Below are 24,690 nucleotides of genomic sequence, written 5' to 3'. Positions count from 1 at the left end.
TACTGGAAATTAAACTGGGAAGAAGGAATCAGAATTGACGGAGAACAGTTAACACATCTTCTCTTCGCTGACAACTGTGTACTATTGGCAAAGGGCACAACAGAATTGGAGAACAAATTGCAGCAACGGCAAACACTTTTGCATGATACTAGGTTGGAAGTGAATATGTCGAAGACAAAGTGGATGCAGAATGAGCATTGTGCAGCAAGAATCATCACTGTAAATGGGAAAGTAATCGAGGAGGTCCACAAATACACCTCTACCTCGATATAACGCTGTCCTCAGGAGCCAAAAAATCTTACCGCGTTATAGGTGAAACCGCGTTATATCAAACTTGCTTTGATCGACCAGAGTGTGCAGCCCCGCCCCCCTCTGGAGCACTGCTTTACCGCGTTGTATCCGAATTCGTGTTATATTGGGTGGCGTTATATCGAGGTAGCGGCGTATAGAATCATAGAATATTAGGGTTGGAAGGGACCTCAGGAGGTCATCTAGTCCAATCCCCTGCTCAAATCAGGACCAATCTGCTGGGTCAGCAGCTGAACAGAGACAATTCATTCGAAGGGGAATGCAGTAGGAGGAGAAAGGTGGGGTAGGCAAGTTTCAACAAAAATAAAGATGTCTCTAACAGATGATGAACTGCCCATGAAGAAAAAGAAAAAACTATTTAACTCCACTGTTCTGCCAGCAATGATATATGGAGTGGAAAGCTGGTCAATGATGAAAGCAGAGGAAGAAAAATTCGCTGTCACCCAGAGAGCAAAAAAGGCAAATATGCAAGATATCGCTCCATGATCATATACCCAATGAGGAGATCAGAAGGTGTACAAAGGTGACCAATGTAGTGCAGGCAATGTAAGACACAAAGCAAAGATGGGCGGGTCATGTAGTCCGCAGGCAAGAGAATAGGTGGACCACACACATCAGTGACTGGATCCCCAGAGTCCACAAGCGACCACTGGGGAGACTGAAATGCACTGGGCTGATCCCATAACAAAACTCTTTGGCTAGAAATGGAAATAACATGCTTGCAACAAAATAGAATGGTGTGGCATCAACTTACGTTCATGGAGGGATGGACGAGGACAAGCCGGACAAAGGTGACAATTAAATGCACATTCAAGATGTCACCATAAAAATGAGCAGAGTGGCTCAGTGGCCTACGTAGCATATGCCATGTATTTATTTGTCTTCTATACAAAATCCTTACTATGGTATGGAAATAGAAAAAGCCCACATCTGGAAGACTGTACCTATAGGTTAAGAATTTCAAAGCAGTTGGGGGATTTAGCGACATGTCTTCCTCTGAAGGAATTAAAATAATAGGTACAAAAGTGTTCTTGGAATTGATGAAGTACACTGTCGTTAATTCTAAGAACTAGTCAGTGTTTCCGTATGAACAGTGTTCAATAATAAACATGAAGCAGCGAAAATGAATTTTATGTAGCTATAGGAAATTGACAAAATTCCCTCTTTTAATTGTACTTGTTGCCAGGAAAAATAAACCACTGTTTTCCAATAAACATAATTTCAAAGGTACAAAATGTAAATGTTTTAAATGAAAAACATTTTGGAAAACACACACACTGCTAGATAATTTGAACCATATACATTTTACATCCATGATGCATGCCATGTGGACAATCATTTGTTTTAAGACAGCATAAAAAACATTTTTTTGTATTTGTAACATTAGGGGTGAAATATTGCCCATTGAAGTCAATGGCAAAAGTCCCACTGAGTTTGGCAGGGAAAGGATTTCACCATAGTCTCTTCTATGCTTCTGTGAGAGGAACTGGTTCATACAGTGCACAGGACAGATCTGCTCTGTGGATGAATCAGGGTTGTGTACTGATGGAGAGTCTTGTCTGTAGGACTCATTGCAAAAGTTGGAAGGTGTGCAGTGAATGAGGGAAGGGATTTCAGGAAAAGGAAGGATGGTCTCATGGCTAAGGCAGATGAATGTTACTCTGGAGAACTAGATTTTTTCCATGCCTCTGCTGCAGAGTTCTTATGTGATACTAGGAAAGTCACTTCAACAAACTTTTCACAGATGGTCACTAATTGTGTATTCCTCATTTTATGGGTGCCCAACTTGAGACACTGGGGTTCAATTTGCAGAAGTGCTGAGCATTCATTACTGCAATTGAAGTCAATAGAAGCTGTGACTGGATATATAAAGTACTAAATAATGCTAAGTACTCTGGAAAATCAGGTCCTAGGCATCTCAAAATGGGCATCTAAAATTAGTGGATATTTAATTCTCTGTGCCTCCATTCTCCACCTGTAAAATGGGGGTAATTATACCATTCATCTCACAATGAATTACATGCAAAGTATTCAGATTAGCTTTTCTTTTGTATTTTATAGTTTTTTTTCTCTCTTCACTTTCTCTGCTTAAGAAGGAGGCTTTATTCTTTAAGAATCTTTTCCTGATGTTGATTTTTGTAGATGCCAGATCTGTTATTCCTTATTCAGGGTTGGACACATTTTCTAATAATAGGCATTTTATAGGATTTGAAATTCTATTCAGGTTTCATGGTATTAGATGACAATTCACATTATAGCTACAAGTGTATTATAAATGTGTTTCGTTAAATGTCACTAGGATGTGCAGCCTGGTTAAGAAAATGATTGTACTTTCATATTTCAATAAATGTAGGCCTGACTTGGTTTACAAGAAAAAAATCTATTACAAAACGAGCACATGAAACTGAAGGGTAAATGGGTGGGCAAAGTTCAGTATTCAGTATAAAAATAAAACTTGAGGTGTCACTATTCTTATAAACTTTTTGTTGTTGTTGTTGCACTTTAAACATTTTGAGACCACCATGGGCGAAGATAGAAAGAAACATACTATAAGTCACCTATCTAGGTATCAATATAGCTGCCATCGCTGTAGTATGTCAGCACGTCCCAAGTAAGTGTGAATTTATACTATTCTCACCATTTTTACAGATGAGAACTGAGACACGGAGGGATTAAAGGTCTGAATTGCAGCTCAATGTATGTTATGGGTGCTCTGAGCATATGAAAAAATAGGACGTTACGTGATCTGCCTAAGATCACACAGGAAATCTTTGGCAGAGGATTGCACTCAGATTTCCTGAGTTCTATTCCAATACCTCATGCACAAACCAATCCTGAAAGTGGGTCTTTTAAAGATTACCATTGTCAGCATATACTAGTTTGATGCAGACTTAATTGACCTATTTGATACAGAAGTAAAGATCTTTTTTTAAAAACATTTCAATTATTTACATGGAATTATACTTTCTCCTTTCAAAAAATTTGTTTGCCTTTAGCTTACATGATGAAAACATGTGATTTGTGGCTCATTATTGTTATAGTACATTTGAATAGTTCATTTTATTATTTACTGCCATCTGTATTGCAAACTTGTGTACAACAAAAGCATTTTTTTAAAAAGAAAGTGCTACCAACAGAAAAAAAGAAACTTTGGTTTAAAACTCTAACTAACGTACAAACATTAGAAATAGGTTGACCTGCAGTGTTCATATTTACCAGAAAATTCCTCCTCAAACGAAAGTTTATCTACAAGTACAACAGGGTAGCTGATGGGTATTAGGGACTGATGAAATTACACTCTACCAGAAAGGTAACAGTTCTCAGCTATGCCATAGATACTGCATAGTATCTATGCTGTGGATGACAGTGTCTAAAGCAGGGGTTGGCAACCTACAGCACGTATGCCAAAGGTGGCACACAAGCCGATTTTTGATGGCACATGGTGCGGGCTGAGCCGCTCAGCCTGCCGCCGCTCTGGGGTTTCTGCCGCCAGCTCCTGCCAGCTGGGATCCCACCGCCAGTCCCACTCAGCACTGCTCAACCCACCGCTGCTCTGGGGTTCCCGCTGCTGGCCCCTTGCCAGCTGGGGTCCTGCTGCCTGTCCCACTCAGCGCCCACTGCTGGCCTGGGTGAAGGAACCCCAGGCTGGCAGCAGGCTGAGACCCTGGCTGGCAGGAGCTGGCGGCCGAAACCCCGGAGTGGGGCAGGCTGTCGCTTAGCCTGCCGCCCTCTGGGGTTCCCGCTGCTGGACCCTTGCCAGCTGGGATCCCCCGCCGGTCCCACTCAGCGCCCGCTGCCGGCCTGGGTGAAGGAACCCCAGGCTGGCAGTGGGCTGAGACCCCGGCTGGCAGGAGCTTCTGGCGGAAACCCCAGAGTGGCAGCAGTGGGCTGAGCTGCTCAGTCGCTGCTCTCGGGTTCCGGCTGCTGGCCCCTCGCTAGCCGGGGTCCCCGCTGCAGCCCCACTCATCTTGCTTCCGGTTGGAGTTCCAGTGCAGGTCCCCTGACAGACAGGGTCCAGGCCTCTGGCCCTGCTCAGCCCTACCAGCCGCCAGCTCCACTCACCTCAGCTGCCGATTTGGGGTTCCAGCTGCTTAACAACTGATCACTCAGAAGCCTGTGTGCAGCTTAAAGTATCCAAATACGTGCCAGATATTGGAAAACTCAGCAAGGAAAAGCAAGGGCAAGGATCACACTAAACTGATAAGATCTGCATTTTAATTTAACTTTAAATAAAGCTTCTGAAACATTTTGAAAACCTTGTTCATTTTACATATAACAGTAGTTTGGTTATAGACTTATAGAGAGACCTTCTAAAAAAACGTTAAAATGTATTACCGGCACGCGAAGCCTTAAATTAGAGTATATACATGAAGACTCGGCACTGAACGGTTGCCAACCCCTGGTCTAGAGTCTGACTGAAGTACTGCAATTTCCTAGACTGGAGTAGCCCTAGTAGAGAAAGACCTCCTAAAGATGCTCCAGAACCACAAAGCAGCAGAGGGAGCAGTCACACCACAAAATTGTTACGTTTAGTCCCACGGAGGCAAGCTATGGGACTCTCTACCCATCACAGTTACAGTTCCTTCCTTGTGCCTCTGCCCCTGCTTCTCCAGATCCAGCAGGACGGTGTGTGTAAGTTCTGCCTGGGCAGAGGGAACTGGTGGCGAGGGAGAGAGAGGTCTGAATGGTGGAGTTTGAGCCATGGGAAATAGGAGTCAGGGAGCAGAAGGAAGGGTTCTCAGCCTCAGATAAGAGAAATAGGGTTGGAAGTGGAAAGTTAAGAATCTGGGGAAGGGTTTAGAGTTGGACATCTGAGCTACCCCAGTTCTTAGTCTGGATAAGGGAAATTTTTGAGCTAAGATGGCCCTGAGGTTTGAGCCTGAGAGGTGCTGGTGGGAGGTGATTGCTGAATGCAAAAGGGTTCGGTTGGAGGGAGGGAGCTTAGGACCTATAGTGTGGGTGGTTCTGAGCCAGGAGGATAACAGGCCAGGTTGACAAAGTTCATTGTGGCTGAATGGAGTGTGAGGGGGACAAACCGGGCAAATGGGAAGCATGACGGTGTGAGTGTGGGTGAACGAGTGGGGTGGGAAAATGAACACATCTGGGTGTGTATACAAGGGAGCGCAAGAGAGATAGGAGGCAAAAAGCTAGATGGGGGTGGGGGCGGAGAGAGAGACAAGAAGCCATGACTGGGGGAAAAGACGATCAAGCAGATGCAGAGAGAGGAGATCATATTTCTCTCCACTACTCCCTTTACTGTAACCTGCCCTGTTTTTTATCCTGAAAGGGGATAAACTTCCCTGTGAATCTTCTCCATTCCCACCAAACCCCAGTGTCCCACTTTCTCATTTTAAAAATCTGGGCAACCTGTAGGAAATGGAGGCAAAGGAGAAAGTGGGGTGAGGCTCAGGTACCATTAGCTCTGCCACCTACGTTGAGTTCTACCTTTCACTGTAACAAAAAACACTTCCTGCATCCAAGTTGCCTAATGTAACTGCTTGTCTAATCCTTTGCTTTTTACACTCCCTATGCTGCAGAAAAGGAAAGACTAATAGAAATCCTGAAGACAATACAGTTAGCAAATTGCCCAGTTACAGATTAGGCACACCAGTGGCATTACTGACAGAAGAATATCTTGCAGAACCTAACATGTGCAGGAGCTAGGTTTATTCAGTGCCATTATCTTGTGCAGTCTGGTGCTCAAAAGACAAGGTGGAGGTTAAATGAACAAAGACTGACTCTGGGGAGCAATTAAGAGGAATTCTAAAGCACTGTAAACATGAAATATCAGGTACGCACCAGATTGTGCTTGTGTCAGCTCTGTGTCATCTTCATCTTTCTAATCATAGAAGTTAGAAAAGGAAAATGTCTATTACCTCATGCACTGCATCCCTCTCAATGCAAGATTATTCCTTACAGTACATTTTCAAGTGTTTTGTACTATCCAGTTTGTAAAGACTCACATGATGGTAAGTAAGAGAGATGCTACCACTTCCCTACAGAGACTATTCCAAAGCCTACCACATCTCAATGGCAGCCTAAATGTTCTCTTTCTCAACTGTATCCCATTGCTCTTAATTATACCCCTTCTGTACTACCCATACTAGCTTCCATCCTTAGTATTTACACCCTTTAAATAGTCGGAATTAGTACCCAGGAATTTTTATTTCTAATCTTTATACACTGGACTAACACGCCGCCTCTACAGGTTTGTGATAGGGAAGAATTTGGTAACATTTTCAGCAATAATCTGGGAATTAAGTGAAAGCTTTTGAAAGACGGAAGAACTGTAAATAATTTGGTAAAAAGTTTTCAGCAAGAATCTGGAAATTAAGTGAAATTTTTTGAAAGACAGAAGAACTGTGAACATTGGCCAAAATTCCTCCTTTAGTGTCAGCAAGCCAAACTCCACTATCTTTAGTAAGGTTAATCCACTTATAGTGAGGGTTGAATTTGGTCCATTATTTGTAAGATTTGAGACAGTCAAGACTGTAACAGAAGGAATTAAAAGAAGTGAACCAAAAAAAAAAGGCTTAAAACCAAAGCTATGCAAAATATTCTTAAATCAGGCTTCAGGTTAGAAGCATATCTCAGCCTCTGCTTGAGAATGGTTGCAAACATGACCTGAGTTTGTTCAACAGATCAGAAGCCAGTAAACATCCTTCCTTGCACCCGTCTCCCCCTTCCCTCCTCTACATCAACAGCTCCCGTCTTTTTCCAACTAGCTACACAATCCCTCTCTCCAGAGATCTGAGATAAAAGTGGGCAGGGAGGGAACAGGCTGGTATGGTAGAGAGGGGACCTTGTAAAGGAACAGTGGAATGGCCTGCTATGAGGGATTATGCTTATAGGTTTGAAATGATTGAACTACAACCTCCAAGTGAGGCTGCAGTAGCTGGCTTGCTTCTAAATCCAACCACAATGCATAGTTCAGGGCAAGACCCCCTTCATAAACCAATCCCTTCAAGGTTCACGGAGCCTTAACTGAGAGAGAATAAAATAAAAAAAAACTAATGTAGAGTCTGATTCTGAAAGTACTTAAGTATATGAGTAACAACACTTAAGTGAGTATTCTACTCGAAGTCAATGAAGTCACTGCATTAATAACCTGATTTTCAAAGGTACAGGGCACCTTCAGCTCTCATTGACCTCATTGGGATAGATGGGTGCTATGTACTTCTGAAAAATCAGATCACAGGTGTTTGCAAAAATCAGGGCATCAGGCCTTTTGGAGGTTAGACTGAAGCAAAATGGACAGACTTTCTGACTCTCCTTCAATATGAGTTAAAGGCATCCGGGTTAGTGCCTGAAAAGACCAAGAAAGTAAAAGGAAAAAAAATCTTTTTCCTCTCAGAAATATTTTTTCCTGTCAGATATATTTGGGGTGGAGAAATCCTCATCTGAATATATAATATTCACTTAAGAGATCTTAAGGGTTCTCTGTACAAAAGTTGTAAAGTGTGTGTGTCCTAACTGCTTTCACTTTAAACACCAACAGGATGCCAGGGGAATCAACAATATTCCAAAATACTTTAAAGTCATTATTTAACTTTATGACTCATCTGAACCAATATTATTGGCTAGTGGCTAGTAAAGCTGTAAGACCTGATCTATTTTTAGCACTACAGTAAAAAGATGCCTTTGTTGGGGAAACACTTTTTTTTTTAAATATGGGAAATGGGCTAGGAGAAAATTTAAAAAAAGGGGGGGATGCTAGTTTTATTCTAAGGCTTTGCAGTTCTTTGCCCAAACTTGTCATCAGAGCTACAGCAGTAAGCAAGTCGTGCTGCTGCTGCTTCAAATACTTTGATTGCTGTAATTATGCTAAACTCACACACACACAAAACCCAACAGGACAATTTAAATACCTGTTTTCAGCTTGATGGGATTTGAAACACTGGGCATATTTAACCCCAGAAATTGAGTTTTCTAAAGGAAACTCAGCTGAACCTTAATTTTAGTGGCATTATTGAATACTTCAACACTGGTGTGCCCTCAAAATAGTCTGTAAATACAAATTACAGTACAAGTTCTAGCGAATGTCCATCAATTAACAGAATTCTAAAACCAAAAAGGTTCACCCAGTCTATTCAAATCATAGTAAAAAAGCGAAATAAATCTGCAACAAACCGAATCTTTTGGATAGATTATAATAGCTTGATGTATTTAGAACATACCTTTCTTCTGATGGATTTCATAGTATTAACTAAATTATTTGATTGTTTTGCTGGCAGAATTGTGTGGAAAATGTGGGAAAATTCAGGGACCTAGTGGGACTGTAAACATCAGCCAAAGATCCTGAAAGTTTGATAGGCCAGGACTGATAACATTTATATATTTTAGCCACCACAAATAAACCCCGGAGAATGTCACACAAACTCCATCCTACCAAGTCACCTTCTAAATCTAAACATTGGAGTTTGGGGGCCGAGGAGATGGCAAAGGCTCAAACTTCCATTCCCATTCTTTAGTGGTGTCCATGCACAATCCTATCAGAATCTTCAGGGGGACAGGTGAGTAGATTGATGTAGGAGGCTGCTGCAGTTGAGAGCAAGTATTCTTCCTTTTTGCCTCTTACAGGTGAGGAGGTGAAGACCATTTTTTTATCACTCCCCTCAAAGAAACTCTTGATGAAATCAGGGGTTTGGAAATGACCACCTAGTGTCTCAGAAGCTCCCAAAGGAAGCAGGGCTGTGTAGCACAGGCATCAGAGCCTAGGAAATTTTGAATATAGGACTAGGAGCAGGTATTGATGAATAATATGCCTCTTCTGGAAGGAGCATTTCTCTAGGCTTTCTATTCAGTTCTTTCCTTCTCCAGTTTGCAGGCAGATCTCAAGTTGAATCATGACCTTCTATGTCCCAGTCAGAAGTGCATTCCTAGGGTACTCACCAATCTTTCTGACCCAGGTTAACAGGGAGTGACAGTCCACTCCTGGGGCCTTGCACCATCAAGGAAGGTGTGCCAAGTCCTGTCCTTGTCTTCTGTCAAGAACACGTCTAGTCTGAGCAGACCATAGACCTGTTGACTTCTTGAAGGTGAAATTCTTGTAAACACAATGTTAATGCCCCACTGAAATGACTTCTCCTTTAGATGCACATGTGTTAATACTATACTGGAGAAGCAGAATCATAGGCAGAACAGTATAAAGTCACTGAGGCCATTTTCCTGCAATGCAGGATGGTTACCCATTGGACATTTTCTAGTGCTGTGTTTTGTTCAGTCTGGTTGTAAGAATCGCAGGTGATGGGTCTTTCACAAAATCCACTGGGATACTATTACGCAGCTAACAAATCTCACAGTCAGACAGATTTTCCTGATACTCAACAGAAATTCTTCCCCTCTCAGTTTCCCATTACTCCTAGTTATATACATGCATGCTACAATAAATTAATAAATAAATCTTCTCCATCCTTGGTGTTTTATACTTTTCAAATATTGGTAATCTGTTATCTCTCCCATCTCCTTAGTTGTTGATAAACCAAGGTAAACATATTGTGGTGGTGCCTTTATACCACCAAAGCCAAGCTTGTGATCAGTTTTGTACTTAATGTTCTTCCATGGACTCTATTTTATATGTTTCAGAGTAGCAGCCGTGTTAGTCTGTATCTGCAAAAAGAACCTTAGAGACTAACACATTTATTTGAGCATAAATGTTCTATTTTATATGAAAATCCAAGTGCATCTATTCCAAATTTTCAGCACATAATCTCTGAGCAAAGCTTGAGTTTTCCAAGGAGCTTTAAGAAAATCAGCTAATTAGTTTCTGACTTCTAAGCAACAAAAATTCACATTTTGAGTATCTTGATTGTTTTGGGCCCTTCTAGATTCAAAGCTACACACTTTAGAACTTGAAGACATTAATCATAGTGAGAGTTTGGAATTATTTTGTTAATGAATAAAAAGAAAAAAATCTTAGGATTTTATGTTATAACTATTGGTTCATATTTAGCTGAGGAAAACAAAGGTTCACATCATGCTTAGCCAGCCTGCCAGCACCCACTTTCCCAAGCATGAGTTGGTGTGATTTTTTCAGAGCAGTGCAGAACAGCTAGTTTGGGAGAAATCTAGCTGTTGATGCTGGTGGGCAGTTTGGGTAAGGGCATGCTGCCAGGATGCCCTCCCCATTGGGGCAGAGTTAAGGTAGAAATATGTCGTATATATGCTGGTTGTTGTAGTAGTCACATGTGCATCTTGGGTGGAGGAGTAAAAGGTATATCATATTAGATACCATGACTTTTCATTTCCTTGCTTTTGTGGGTTTTCGTTAGGTATGTCGGGTATAGAGTAACTTTTCATTCACAAGGGTTTTTTGGCACTAATTTCTTACAATCATGGACTCTCTATACCAAAGAGTGGACAAACACAAAGTAAGAGACATTCCCTGACACAAACAGCTCTTTTAGCCTCTTCCCTAATGGTAAGTTGATCCTTCTAGACCGCTGGTCATTTTCATTGCTCAGTGCTGAATTTCTTCTAATTTCCTCTAAGGGAAACGTAAAGCACTCTCTCCCACCCACACAGCCATTGTAGAAAATGAGGTCAGGATGCTCCCATATGAGTAAGCAAAGGAGAAAATAGCCAACTGACTGCCTCACTGACACAGGAGGCCTATTCTACTTAATAGAGACTAACTTTTCATTTCTCTCTCTTCCCCGACTCGATTCTAACAGTTATGCCAGGCAAAAGAATCCCACCCCCCCTTCCCCGGCCAACACATACACATATACCTCACCATTCTGCAGCATCGCTGCTATTACAGCCTTAGGGTGAGAGTTGCTTCCACTCTGGCTGCATTTCCCCTTCCCACAATGCCACCCAGGAACAGAAAATGGCTGGTGTTTCCATTTTTCAAAATATTCATCCAATGCTTCCCATAATGTCCAGCATTGCAATTGCAGGTACGGAGTTTGTGTGGAGCTGGGCTTATGAGGTGCCAAAATCTTATCATCTACATTGGTTCCTCTGGTGAAAAAACACTCAATTTTCCCACAGACACAGTCCCCTTCCATCTCACTTTTTCTCCACTGCTCTTTATATTTGTTTTTTTGAAAGTATGGATACCAATATATTAATCATAATTAGTTTATATATATACACACACCTCCTCAGTCTTTGAAGTAAAAACCCACATTTTTTTGAGTCCCACTTCTTGCCCTAGTAAATCAGCTACATACTACATAAACAAAAATTACATAAACTCATGTGAACTGATGCAACCTCTATCCATGCCCAGGAGTTTAGAATAAGATTAGAATACAGGAAAATGAAGCTTGTTTTAAACTAACACCCTTTGAACTTTAGGATTTGTGAAACTATGCAAACTGCTTCTGATGAAACTAGTTTTATTATTATTAGTCAACCCATTCAAACCAAATTTACAGTACAGTCAGCTATAACTGTTTTTTTCTCTCAGCCCCATGAGGGGGCTTTTAAAAATACTCATTAAAGTTATTTGAAAGAAATAACATATATTTATAAACTTCTACTATACACTGTATTTACTCTCTGTCTGGTATTATAGAGGGATCTCGTACACTCTTTGGGTCAAATAGAGTTCCATGAACCTCAGGTCAACAATTCTTGGAATTGTCCAGACACTGAATGAGATCACTTTAGAGAATTAGACAGGGACAGCCAGAGGAGTCCTTAACAATATATTGAAAGGTACTGAAACACAATTAAGTAAGTTGGGCCTGATTCTCTTCTCGGGAGTAGTTCTTTATAAAACTCTTTAAAGCCAGTGTCAGTGAGAATAGAATGAGATATATTGGTGTAAAACTTCTAGAGGGACTCTTGATTTACATAGGCATAAATGGGATTAGCACTAGGGCCACTGTTCTAATTTAACAATAAGCATTTGCTATAAAAGAGAAAGAGGGAAAAAAACCATTTTACACTCCATACTATTACTGCTGTTGCTCAAATTCCCCAAATACTGGCTGGCCCACTGTGTGTCACTTTAGACCGGAAATCATCTCTCTCTTATTCTATCTATCCCTCATGATGCAGCTAAAATAGTCTCCTATTCCTGTGGTTCTGATCATGCCCTCTCTACCCTTTGCTGGTTTCCTGTCTTTCCACATCAAGTGTAAGCTCCTTGCCCTCATTTTCAAGGTACTACACAATTCTTTAACACATAAACATATAAACAATATAACACAGCACAAGACAACAAGTCTTTTGGAAAAAGTTGTTATTAGAATGTTGATGTTTCCTTTGCTCTGATTGGTCAGAAGTATTTCAGAGTTTTTTAAACCTTGTGATCCCATTTTTATTTTCAAGTCATAACCCATGATGGTCTATACTTTAATTTTGTGGTACTCATATCACATAGATTGAGACCAAAATCGTTAAAAGTGAATAGGATATTTTTAAAATAAAACAATTTCAAAAAAATATTTAAGATATCAGTTCATTAATAGGACACAGATGTAAATAAATTTCACAAATATGTAAATTTCAAAATAAAACAAATAAAGATAATTTCCTTCTATGCATACATGCTACAACACCAGATCATGTCTCTGTGTTTACCTTAAAACTCTGATGACATTACTAACACATAATGCCATATACTGCAAGGAATGAAGATCCCTGCACTGATATAGGTGTTAGTAATGTGATTAGTGGTTGGAAGGAAGACACAGGCAGGTTAAAGCTTGTCAATTCATCTTTAAGCCACCAAGCATGTTCTACACATGTACCAGAGAAGGAAAGTATCTTTGGTGACAGAAAGACAAAAAGAAGGAAGGACTAATAAAAGTCAATCCTATATTCCTGTTCTTTAGGATTCTTAATAGACAATAACAAAAAATACAATGTGTCTTTAACAAGGGGATTAAAAGATTAAACCATTTCCAGCAGAGTTCGAAATAAAGATTTTTCTGGCGCCTCATGTTCAGCCTTTTGGCATCCATAAGACTGAAAACCTAAAACTATTAAAACAGTATCAACAACAACAACAGCAAAATCATTTGGGAAAGTGGGTTCCTCAGCATGTATTTATGATAAATGATTCATGTTGAAATGGAACAAAAAAAATGGGACAAAAAAATTGGTATTTATAATCAATGCCATTCATGGGAAACAGTGAAAATAAATAATTGGGGACCACAGGTTATCTTTGTGGACAATGAAAAGCATAATGCAATAAAAAGTCATTATACAGAGGTGAAGCCTGCCTGTAGTTAATGTTGCAACAATGCTGTTATTTTAGGGTGGATTTGCAAGTCAAAAGCAAAACCCCAGATGAGGGTAAATTAATTTAATGTGGATAAATGTAAAGTAATGCACATTCAAAAAAATAACCCCAACTATACATACAATACGATGGGGCTAATTTAGCTACAACTAATCAGGAAAGAGACCCTGGAGTCATCGTGGATAGTTCTCTGAAGATGTCCACGCAGTGTGCAGTGGCAGTCAAAAAAGCAAACAGGATGTTAGGAATTGTTAAAAAAGGGATAGAGAATAAGACAGAGAATATCTTATTGCCCTTATATAAATCCATGATACGCCCACATCTTGAATACTGTGTACAGATGTGGTCTCCTCATCTCAAAAAAGATATACTGACACTAGAAAAGGTTCAGAGAAGGGCAACTAAAATTATTAGGGGTTTGGAATGGGCCCCATATGAGGAGAGATTAAAGAGGAAAGGACTTTTCAGCTTGGAAAAGAGGAGACTAAGGGGGGATATGATAGAGGTATATAAAATCATGAGTGATGTGGAGAAAGTAAATAAGGAAAAGTTATTTACTTGTTCCCATAATACAAGAACTAGGGGCCCCCAAATGAAATTAATGGGCAGCAGGTTTAAAACAAATAAAAGGAAGTTCTTCTTCACACAGCGCATGGTCAACTTGTGGAACTCCTTGCCTGAGGAGGTTGTGAAGGCTAGGACTATAACAGGGTTTAAAAGAGAACTGGATAAATTCATGGGGGTTAAGTCCATTAATGGCTATTAGCCAGGATGGGTAAGGAATGGTGTCCCTAGCCTCTGTTCGTCAGAGGGTGGAGATGGAGAGAGATCACTTGATCTTTACCTGTTAGGTTCACTCCCTCTGGGGTACTTGGCATTGGTCACTGTCGGTAGACAGGATACTGGGCTGGATGGACCTTTGGTCTGACACAGTATGGCTATTCTTATGTTCTTATGTGGGTTATGTCTCATTGGCAATTTCTATACATTCTGAAAATCTTGAGAAAATTGAGTAGGGAGTTTCTGAAATTAAAAGCTCCACTAAAAACCCACCATCCTTGGCCTACCTCTAGTGCTTTATTCTTACACGCTTCTGTCCTTTCACTAAGAAACTCAGTGGACCAAGAACTTTCTTTATCTTTCCTATGTTCCTCTATTTAGAGACAGATATTTGGCTATTTAAGTGATCTCTACCACTGTAACACCTGACCACCTCATGGTTATTAATAGATTTAATTCTCACAGGACCTGTGTAAGGCTGGGAAGAACTTCCCCATTTTATAGATCATACGATTTATCCACAATCTACAGGAAATTTATGGTTGATTGAGAAACTAAACCTAGGTCTCCTGAGGCCTGGTCTAGTAGCCCATCCATTGGACCAGTTTCTCCCCTCTGAGACAAAGTGCTATTTTGAGGAGATAAATCCTAAATTCTTGATTCTCTAGTTTGTAAACTATTTGCTGTTTGTATACAAAAACTGGCAGAATGTAAATATATCAGTGAATGAATAAATGGAATTTCATCAAAATACAATCCTAACTGTTGAAAGAGTACCATATTCTTTGTGTTTGCTGTAATAATATTTAAAGACCCCAGAGAAGAATTAAGAAAACCTAACAAAATCTTTATTACAAAATGTAATTCAAATTATACAAAAAATCTTCACTAACCTTTCCCAAGAACTCTACCCCTATCAGTACACTGAGTGACAACATACTTAACCAATAAATGTCAAGATAGAAATATTATATATTCAGAAGAATCCTCATTGGCTGAAAATATCCTAAGGGATGGACATTTATCTATCAGTCCCTAAAAAAAGGTTAATCCTTTCATGGGTGTTATATATACACAACATTTTATATGTCTCTTAAGAAATGTGGAAAAAAACCCTAACAAAACCAAATAAACAACAAACACATCTCTCATTAAGGACTCCAGACTCAATTAACACATTGAATATATTGCAAAAGTTGCAGCAACCTTTAGATATGTGACCTACTTAAAATCTATTATATTATTATTTAAGCAATGGTACAATTGCATAAAGTACTGCATCATAAAGTAAATATATATGCATGAATTTATCAGACTTTTAGAATGCATGTTTTTTAAGAGCAGAGATTGTGTTTTCCTCTGTGTTTGGAAAGCAACTTGACTCAATTTGGACAGTACTACACTATAAATCAAAAGTTTGTGCATTGTTTTTTTTGCTTGTCTTTGACCTCCTGCAAGGTAATATATAATTGAAAATCAGCTGGATGTTGATAGGATAGAGTTGTATCAATCTGTCAAAAGAAAACTACTATCTGAGTTGCAAAAGTAAAAAAGCCACACCATCAGCTAAAGCATAAGGTTCCAACTTAATGGAATGCAATGTATCATGTGCTTTCATGACTCTAGAAAAAAAACAATATGCAGCACCACAGTAATTAGACAAAGATGAAACAAGCAAGTCAGATGCTATCTTGAAATTCCATTCAATGGCGCTTTCACCATCAGTTTGGCTACATTTTCACCACCACTTGCAATTATCACTTGAGAAATGATAGGTCTCCATGGCTAACTGATAGTTCTCCAAATGTAACTGTAAACGGGGAATTGTCATCTAGAGCATGTGTTTCCAATGGGGTCCTGCAGGGTTTGTTTCTTGGCCCTTAGCTATTTAACATTTGTATCAATGGCATGTAAGAAAACATGAATCATCACTGATAAAGTTTGCAGATGATGCAAAAATTGGGAGAGTGGCAAATAATGAAGAGGAAAGTTGTGATTCAGAGTATTTTGGTAAACTGGACACAAACTAACAATATTCATTTTACTATGGCTAAATGTAAATGTATACATCTATGGACAAATAACATAGGCCATACTTACAGCATGGAGCATTCTATCCTGGGAAGCAGTGACTCTAAAAAAGATTTGGGAGTTGTGGTAGATAATCAGCTAAACATGAGCTCTCAGTGTAATGCTCTGGCCAGAAGAGCTAATGCAATCCCAAGATGCATAAGCAGGGGAATCTTGAGCAGGAGTAGAGAGGTTATTTTACCTCTGTATCTGGCATTGCTGTGATTGCTGCTGGAATACTGTGTCCAGTTCTGATGCCCATAATTAAAAAATTATGTTGATAAATTGGAAAGGGTTCAGAGAAGAGCCATGAGAATGATTAAAGGATTAGAAAACGTGCCTTACAGTGAGACACTCCAAGAGCTCAATCTATTTAGCTTAACAAAAATAAGTTTAAGGGGTGACTTGATTACAGTCTATTTAAGTATCTACAGAGGGAACAATTATTTAACAAAGAGCTCTTCAATCTATCAGAGAAAGTTATAACAATCCAATGGCTGGAAGCTTAAGCAAGACAAATTCAGACTGGATAAAAGTTAAAATTTTTAACACTGAGAGTAATTAACCACTGGAACAATTTACCAAGGGTCATGGTGGATTCTCCATTGGAATTATCTGGAGGAAGTTCTATGGCCTGAGTTATACAAGAGTTCAGTCTAGATTATCATAATGGTCCCTTCTGGTTTTGGAATCTATGAATCGATAAGAACACAGTGCACATGATGCTTCGGTAGGCTAGATACTGCCACACATCAAGAATTTACATTTCTTTTGTTGGAACAATTAAGAGATATGCCATGAGTGACAGACATATCACACAATAGTGTGACAAGCTTGTCAAACTTCAATAATGTACAACTTTCCTGAACTCATGGTAAAAGGTGTTTGCCAGGAGACATATATCAGTGTATACCCTGCCAGCTTGTACATATACTAAACATACTTTAGTTCACATGCTAAACTGAACATTATCAGAACCATAGCCTGGAAGGCACAGATCATATTATTCTGATTCCTGTAGCGTTTTTGGTGTTGTGTTCTGAAGTAAGACAGGCTCACTGACAAGTGTCATTCCTTATCATGCAAGACTGAAAGTTATAAATAAAACTTTGTGGTGCTCTACATCAGTGGTTCTCAAACTAGGGCCGCCACGTGTTCAGGGAAAGCCCCTGGCAGGCTGGGTTGGTTTGTTTACCTGCCGCATCCGCAGGTTCAGCTGATCATGGCTCCCACTGGCCGCGGTTCATCGCTGCAGGCCAATGGGGGCTGCAGGAAGGGCGGCCAGCATGTCCCTCGGCCCGCACTGCTTTCTGCAGCCCCCACTGGCCTGGAGCAGTGAACCACGGCCAGTGGGAGCCGTGATCGGCTGAACCTGTGAATGCAGCAGGTAAACAAACCTGCCCAGCCCGCCAGGGGATTTCCCTGAACAAGCGGCAGCTCTAGTTTGAGAATCACTGCTCTACATTGTTCTGTGAATGGAAAATTGGATTTATAAACATTCTTTATCCTAGTTTTGGATTTATGTAAGGGCTGAGTAAGATAGATTTCCATTAATCCATCTAGGTAAAACTAAAAATAAAAAAATTAAACATTTAAAACATTGTATTAGTTTGAATCTCTACAGTCTCCCTTTACTAATCATATTTTTAAGTTGAAAATGGGTTTGAAGTATTTCTGTGTTGAGTATGTTATTTGGCCCGTGTTTTTTAGTGCACAATATTGTATTTTGGGGTCAATAACTGGGCATATTATACACCTAACCCATGGGTGGGATTGATTTGTAGGGAAGGATGTGGAGATAAAGAAGGATTATTTAAATTATTTAAGGTAATAAAATGATATTTTTAAAACCTTCTTTTAAAATGACAACATCAGACAGTCCTTTTATAAAGAATGTACTTTTCTAGACAAACATTATAAAATGCCTTATAATTTGGGATGAAGTCCATACTGCTTTCTTTGCTGATTTTATGTTTCATGAGCACATGCAGTATGATTTGGTACGTTACCAATAAATGTAAGGCAATTCATGATTAATACTATTGCAGCTGTAATTTCTCACCAACAGCCACTCTAAGCCAACATTCACACATTACTGTTTACACCGATTGATTGATTTAAAAAAAAGTACCGTACCTGTAGACATGCTGGAGCTCTGCCCTGGGGTTTATTCATATCAACAGCCACTAGCTGCCATCCTCCAGCAGCATCTTCATGAAACATCTTGAAGGGGAAAAACACTTGTCAGAAGCATTTCACATAATGATAAATACAAGTGAAGCTTTTGATATATTTTGTTTAGGATCTGCTCACATTCTGATCTCTGAGCTCTTAAAGGAAGAGGGAAATGGTTCTTATTGTTACAGAATACGCAAGATAGATCTCACCATTCTCCTATTTTAATAAGAACTTTGCCCGAATAATAACTTTTAGTGTGCAGAATTTCATTCAGATAATATGAAAAAACACATTACATCTACCTAATAATTGGTCCTAATATATTAGTACTAATTTTACTAATGAGCTCAGAATGGATCTGTTCAGCACTATTTGTTTTGTAGAATCTCTCAGAACAAGGCTCCTCATCTATTCAGCATATTTAGAAGAAACCCAGCCATCTTACATTCTTGTTAAAAGCAAGTTTCATTGTGGTCTTTTGCAGAACTACCTGGGATTTACACCAAGGGAACAATAATAAATCACAGCATGTCCTTTTACTGACAAAAGTACTTTACACCAAGGGTCAGATTCTGATCTTTGTTACACTGCATATCCACAGTAACTCCATAACAGTTCAGTGTAGTTACTCTGACAATACAGTGGTATAATTAAAAATGTGGAGTGAAATCCTGGCTTCATTGAAATCACTGGCAAAACTCTCATTGACTTCAGTGGGCCAGGATTTCACCCCAGCCTTTAGAAAAAAGAACATGTATATACAATGGCTTTTAACAATAGGTCATAAAAAGATGTAGGTTGATTGGCATAAGAAACGTGTCCTGAAAGCCAGTAACAGAAAATGTGCATGTGTTCCTGTATAGACAATGAGCTACACTAAGTTTTTACTCATCATCTGAGAGAACTCCCTTTATGCCACTTACTTCAGCAGCCCATAAATACCTGAGGGCCAACTTTTCTTTGATCAGTAGTAGACTAATTTTCTGCCCAAGTTAATTGATTTGTCAAGTGGACAAATGAAATAAATCATACAGCAAAAGTACAGAAGAAAATTTGGTCAAGGTCACTTCATGCCCCAAACAAGAAATATGGTACATTTTTATAAGGCACTTTGCATTGGAAAGGCTCCTTTAGACAATTCCGACTAACACAGAAACAGTAGAAACATTTTTTTTGTAGTCTGTTAAACTAGATTCCCATTATGTCAGTGTTTCAGGTCACATCATTTTTTGGAACAAGATAGCCATTAACCTGTCTACAGTCCACAAATTATTTTTATTCTATGATATGATGGTGTTCATATCTAATGTGATCACATTCTTCTGGTCTGATGACGTTATCCTTAGTGTTTCTATTTTCCCCAAATGTGGCTGCTTCTAGAGTTTCCCCATAGAGACCTTTCTGTCACAGACCCTAGTTAATTCACAGAGGCTGTGGCATTTTAACTAGGGACGTGACAGATACTAAACCCAGATCTGATTTGTACGCTGATGTGCTATGTTTGGTGGAATCATCTTCACCCAGAATTACACTTGGACTAGGCCAGGTTTCAGCTAAGATCGTGGTCTCAACAATAACCTTATGACAATGAATTTCATAGGCAAAGTGTGGATTGTGTGAAAATGTATTTCCTGCTAGAAGTAATGTGAAGGAGCAAATTTTAAACTGATAAAAAGAAAAATGTTCTGACACAAGCTGCACTTAGACTGCAGAACTCAATGCCACAAGATATCATGGAGGCCAAGAAATGAGCAGGATTCACTAAAGGACTGGACATTCATATGGATAACAAGAATTTCCAGAGTTATAATAGAAAATATTAAACAAAATAATTTTGGAAGAGATTTACACCCTTATTCTTTAGGGCACAAACTAACATCCAAATATCGGGGGATAGGATGAAATTTTCTTTACGGGAAAGTTTCCCATATCTGCCTTCTGTAGGGTTTTTTCCATGTTCCTCTCAGGCAGCTAGTACTGGCTACCATTAGACACAAGATACTGCACTAGGTAGACAACTGTTTTGAAGAAGCATGGCCATTCCTACGTTCTAGATACAGTAACTCCTCACTTAATGTTGTAGGTATGTTCCTGAAAAATGAGACTTTAAGTGAAATGATATTAAGCGAATCCAATTTTCCCATAAGAATTAATGTAAATGGGGGGGTTAGGTTCCAGGGAAATTTTTTTTTGACAGACAAAAGGCATTATATACATTTTAAACAATTTTAAACAAGCAATTTAATACTACGCTGGGGGGGAGCAGTGTGTACGTGCTGTGTGTTTTCAAACATACTGTACATACAGGTACTGTACTATAGTTGGGAGGTGCCCCTGCCTTACCCAACACAGGCACAGCCCACTGGCACTGGAGATGAGGCAGGCAAGGAGGCTGAAGTTGCTGTAGGCTAGGAGAAGCACATTGCACAGCAGCAGCAGCTTCCCCTACTCTGCAAGCACCAGGGGCGGGGAGGGAGGGAGAGGGGGGCTCAACCCTCAGCCCGCCCACTCACCCCCTTCCCCCAAGCCCCCACCCTTGACCTGCCTCTTCTCCCCCGTAGCTCCTCCCCCTTTACTTCCCACGCTGCATCCTTGCTCCTCCCCTCTCCCCCCCTTCTTAACACCACAAGCCAGCTGATTGCCGCTGACAGAAGGCAAGGGAGGGACGGGGAGCCTGCACGCGGAGTCCTCACTCCTCCTCCCTCCCTCCTGCCTGCGGCAATCAGCTGCCTTGCAGTGTTTAGGGGGCAGGAGGAGGGGCGAGGACTTGGCACGCAGGCTCCTCCTCCCTCCCCCAGTGCCTCCTGCCCAGGGCAATCAGCTGGCTTTCAGTGTTCGGGAGGCAGGGGAGGAAGGGGGAGCCTGTGCACCGAGTCCTCGCTCCTCCCCCCTCCCTCCTGCCCCCGAAACGCTGCAAGTCAGCTGATTGCCGCGGGCAGTGGGGGGGAGAAGGGGGAAGGCGCTGATCCGTGGGGTCTGCCAGTGGGCAGGGGGCACTGTGGGGTGGGGAGGGGCATAGGGAGGCTTCCAGCTGTGGAGAAAGCAGGCAGCCAAACAACGTAAGAGTGGAGCATTGCAGCACTTTAAATGAGCATGTTCCCTAATTGATCAGCAATGTAACAAGGAAACAACATTAACCGGGACGACGTAAAGTGAGGAGTTACTTTACTTAAAATAGCCACTGTGATGATGCAGCAAACATTTAAAGTCTGGAGAGGGTGGGGGCAAGCACGGGCACACACGCCCCCCCTCCCCCGCACCTATAATCAGTGTGGGGCACAGAACTCCTCCAGCTCTGGTGCTGCGGTGGGAAGAGCCCAAATTCCAAAACCCTAATATTATATGGAAACAAAAAATAAAAAGGAATCATTCTATCTCTAATTATGATGGACAAATGGGCAGTGTGTACAGTATATAGCAAGATATGCCCAGTAACAATGGCATGATTATGCCCTACTATATTTTTATATTATATTTTTTAAGATACCCCATTTGAATGAAACACTCTATAATATAGAAAGTACTGAGCTGGGCAATAACTAGCAGGGATTTCTGGTTTACTACTCTGCAATAAATTGAAAACAGAGGGATGCAAACAATATCTCAGTATTCAGAGCTATAACATCAGAACTCTACCTGGGTAGTAGCAGTTGAGGTGGTACTGCTTCTGGACCCCCACATCTGCTGGAATTGCACTCTGATTTCAGCAAATGTTTCAATGATGACAGCGATGAACACATTCTGCAAGAACAATTAAAAGCAAAGGCTTACCAGGAAGCTCAGCAGGTGGAAAAGAGCAGAAATTTAGTCAAACATGATTTATATTCCAGGCAGGTTTAAAAGAACAAATTGTTCAGTACCTTAACAAGCCAGGCGAGAAAGAAAATCAAGGTGATGAAATAGAAGTATGAACGCCATCGGGGAAAACTGTCAATTGCTCTATACATAAGGAACACCCAGCCTTCCTGAGAAGCAGCTTCATAAACGGTAAATATGCTTGTGCCTGTTGATGAAAAATGAAAATATTTTAAATAAAAAATAAACATTTTCAAGCTCTGCAAGCAATCATGTTTCATCCCTTTCCTTTTTGTAAATGGTAAAAGTCTCCCAAAAGAAGTAGCTCTTCATGCACACTTGCATGTTGTTTCTTTTTATGATTGTACCTAAATTGTTTTTACATTACAGTCTTCCACATACACCTCTTGGATACATACACACAGCCCTGTGGATCACTTTAATGGGAAATGTGCAAATGACCCCAAAGGCAGAACTCAGCCCACTGTGAATAATCTCAGTATTATCTGTGAGAAAATTTGAATTAAACTATCAGGATTGTTGACCAGCAGGAGAAATGTGTTTGAATTTATTTGCATTAATAAAGCAAATATAAATCAGGTAATCAACAATATACAACGAGGTATGTGGTTAAACTGGTACAGGTAATCATACTCAAGTATTTACCCAACTGCATTTGAACACTGCAAAAGTGCACATATCTATTACAGCCACACTAATTTAAGTGTCTTATTGCTTTTAGGAAATGCTTTTCAAAAGCATTTTAAAATTAAAGTTATTCAGTCTTTGAAGAATAGGGGGTGGACTGGAAAGTCGTAAGTTTTTATGTATAAGGAAACCTATTTGATTTAAAAATGTATTGCTAAAAGTTATTTTTTTTCTCAATTTTAAGGAACTACAAACTTTAGGAGTCAAGTGCATCCTCAAGTGTGCAGCCAGTTTTTGCAAACTGACTCCTGTGCTTGTCATCCAACAACCAAATGTTGAAATCTGAAGAGGAGAGCACTCACTTTCTTCTGTAGCTACTGGCAGCCTTTCTGACTCCATTTCTATGAAATGGAGATTTCATGGGTGAAAGAAAGAAAGAAAGAAAGAAAGAAAGAAAGAAAGAAAGAAAGAAAAGCAGTTTAAAAGCTAGATGTTAAGTATAAGGAAATAAATTGCCCAGTGAGTTCTTAACTATGCAATTATGTCAGATTCTTGATGCTATTATCATTAGACTTGGTCAGCACCTAGTTATGCTTGGTCCTCCCCAACAAACAGCCAGGTGCTGCAAAAGGCAGGAAGTCAGTGCAGAAGCTTTCATTGAATTTTGAGATCATTTATATAAAATATTCATTTACAAAATCATTTAACTGAGGGAATTTTTGCTAATGTCTAAAAATCAAATGCAAACAGATTGTGAAATCAGAAGATCAGAATGATAAATATTAATTCTGGGCACGTGCTCACTAGCACTCTTCCAGGAATGCCAGCCTTCTATCCAAAGTTCTTAAAAATTGTTCAAGCCTGACTTTTTAATCCAGTTTGCTATTTACCTGCAGTAATTCAGATTGTGCATTCTCTACTGAAGAGCAAAAAGACTATTTGAGACAGGAATTAGAAAAATCTGAAAAAATACATGAAAACAGTGACGTTTCTTTGCTGGTTTGATCTACTGCAATAGTTCGAAATTGTAACAGGGAAACCATGATGGAAACAACTTTTCTTACCTATTAATTTTTGTTTTTTTGCTAAGCCAGTAATTGGTAGATGAGTCTCTGTTCCACTCAATATTGAAACAGTCACAAAGCTACAGTTCTGGGGTTGCTTGGGAAAAAACTCCACCCCTACTAGAACCCATCAGAATGACCATCTCCAGAGATGAATGATAAGTTTGTCAAAAAAAGGGGGCCAGCTCCTTAGCTGGTGTAAATAGCCATAGATCTCAACTGAAATAACAAGAACTCTTACCGATTTATAACCATCTAAAAGATCTGGCACTATTTCTTTTTGATTACAAAAACAGCACAGTTTAATACGGGTGTAAATCATTTCCTATTTTTTTCTAGTAGGGAGAAGTTCACAGACATGGGGCCTTGGAAGGGAAAAAGAAAGAAACAACAACACATAACATGTCCTCTGTCTTTACAAAGAAATCACAGTTGGGCCTGAGTAGCACAAAAGCAATTCCTGATTTGCTATTGGTATCCGAATAGTTCTTGCTAATGGATGTCTGAGTGCTACTTTGTAATGCAGGATAAGTGAATACAGATGCAAGAAAGGCACTTAACTCTCTTTTTTGTTGCTTTCTGTCCTTTCCCCATGATCTTATGTACCATGGAATTCAGGAAAGAGCTCCAAGATGGACTTCA

General features: G+C 39.9%; 1 protein-coding gene across 1 annotated transcript in view; it reads right to left on the bottom strand.

The window, feature by feature from the left end:
* Positions 1–24,690, bottom strand: part of NALCN (sodium leak channel, non-selective) — a 390,104-nt gene that overhangs the window by 220,510 nt on the left and 144,904 nt on the right. Inside the window, exons 9-11 of the mRNA XM_045008683.1 lie at positions 22,402–22,544; positions 22,178–22,282; positions 18,500–18,586 (exon numbers count right to left, since the gene is read on the bottom strand). Coding sequence (XP_044864618.1) covers positions 18,500–18,586; positions 22,178–22,282; positions 22,402–22,544 — 335 coding nt within the window. The remainder of the gene's footprint in view (positions 1–18,499; positions 18,587–22,177; positions 22,283–22,401; positions 22,545–24,690) is intronic.

The sequence above is a fragment of the Mauremys mutica genome, chromosome 1, assembly GCF_020497125.1.
Source record: "Mauremys mutica isolate MM-2020 ecotype Southern chromosome 1, ASM2049712v1, whole genome shotgun sequence".
Classification (NCBI taxonomy): domain Eukaryota; kingdom Metazoa; phylum Chordata; order Testudines; family Geoemydidae; genus Mauremys; species Mauremys mutica.
This window is presented reverse-complemented; position numbering and strand designations above follow the sequence as displayed.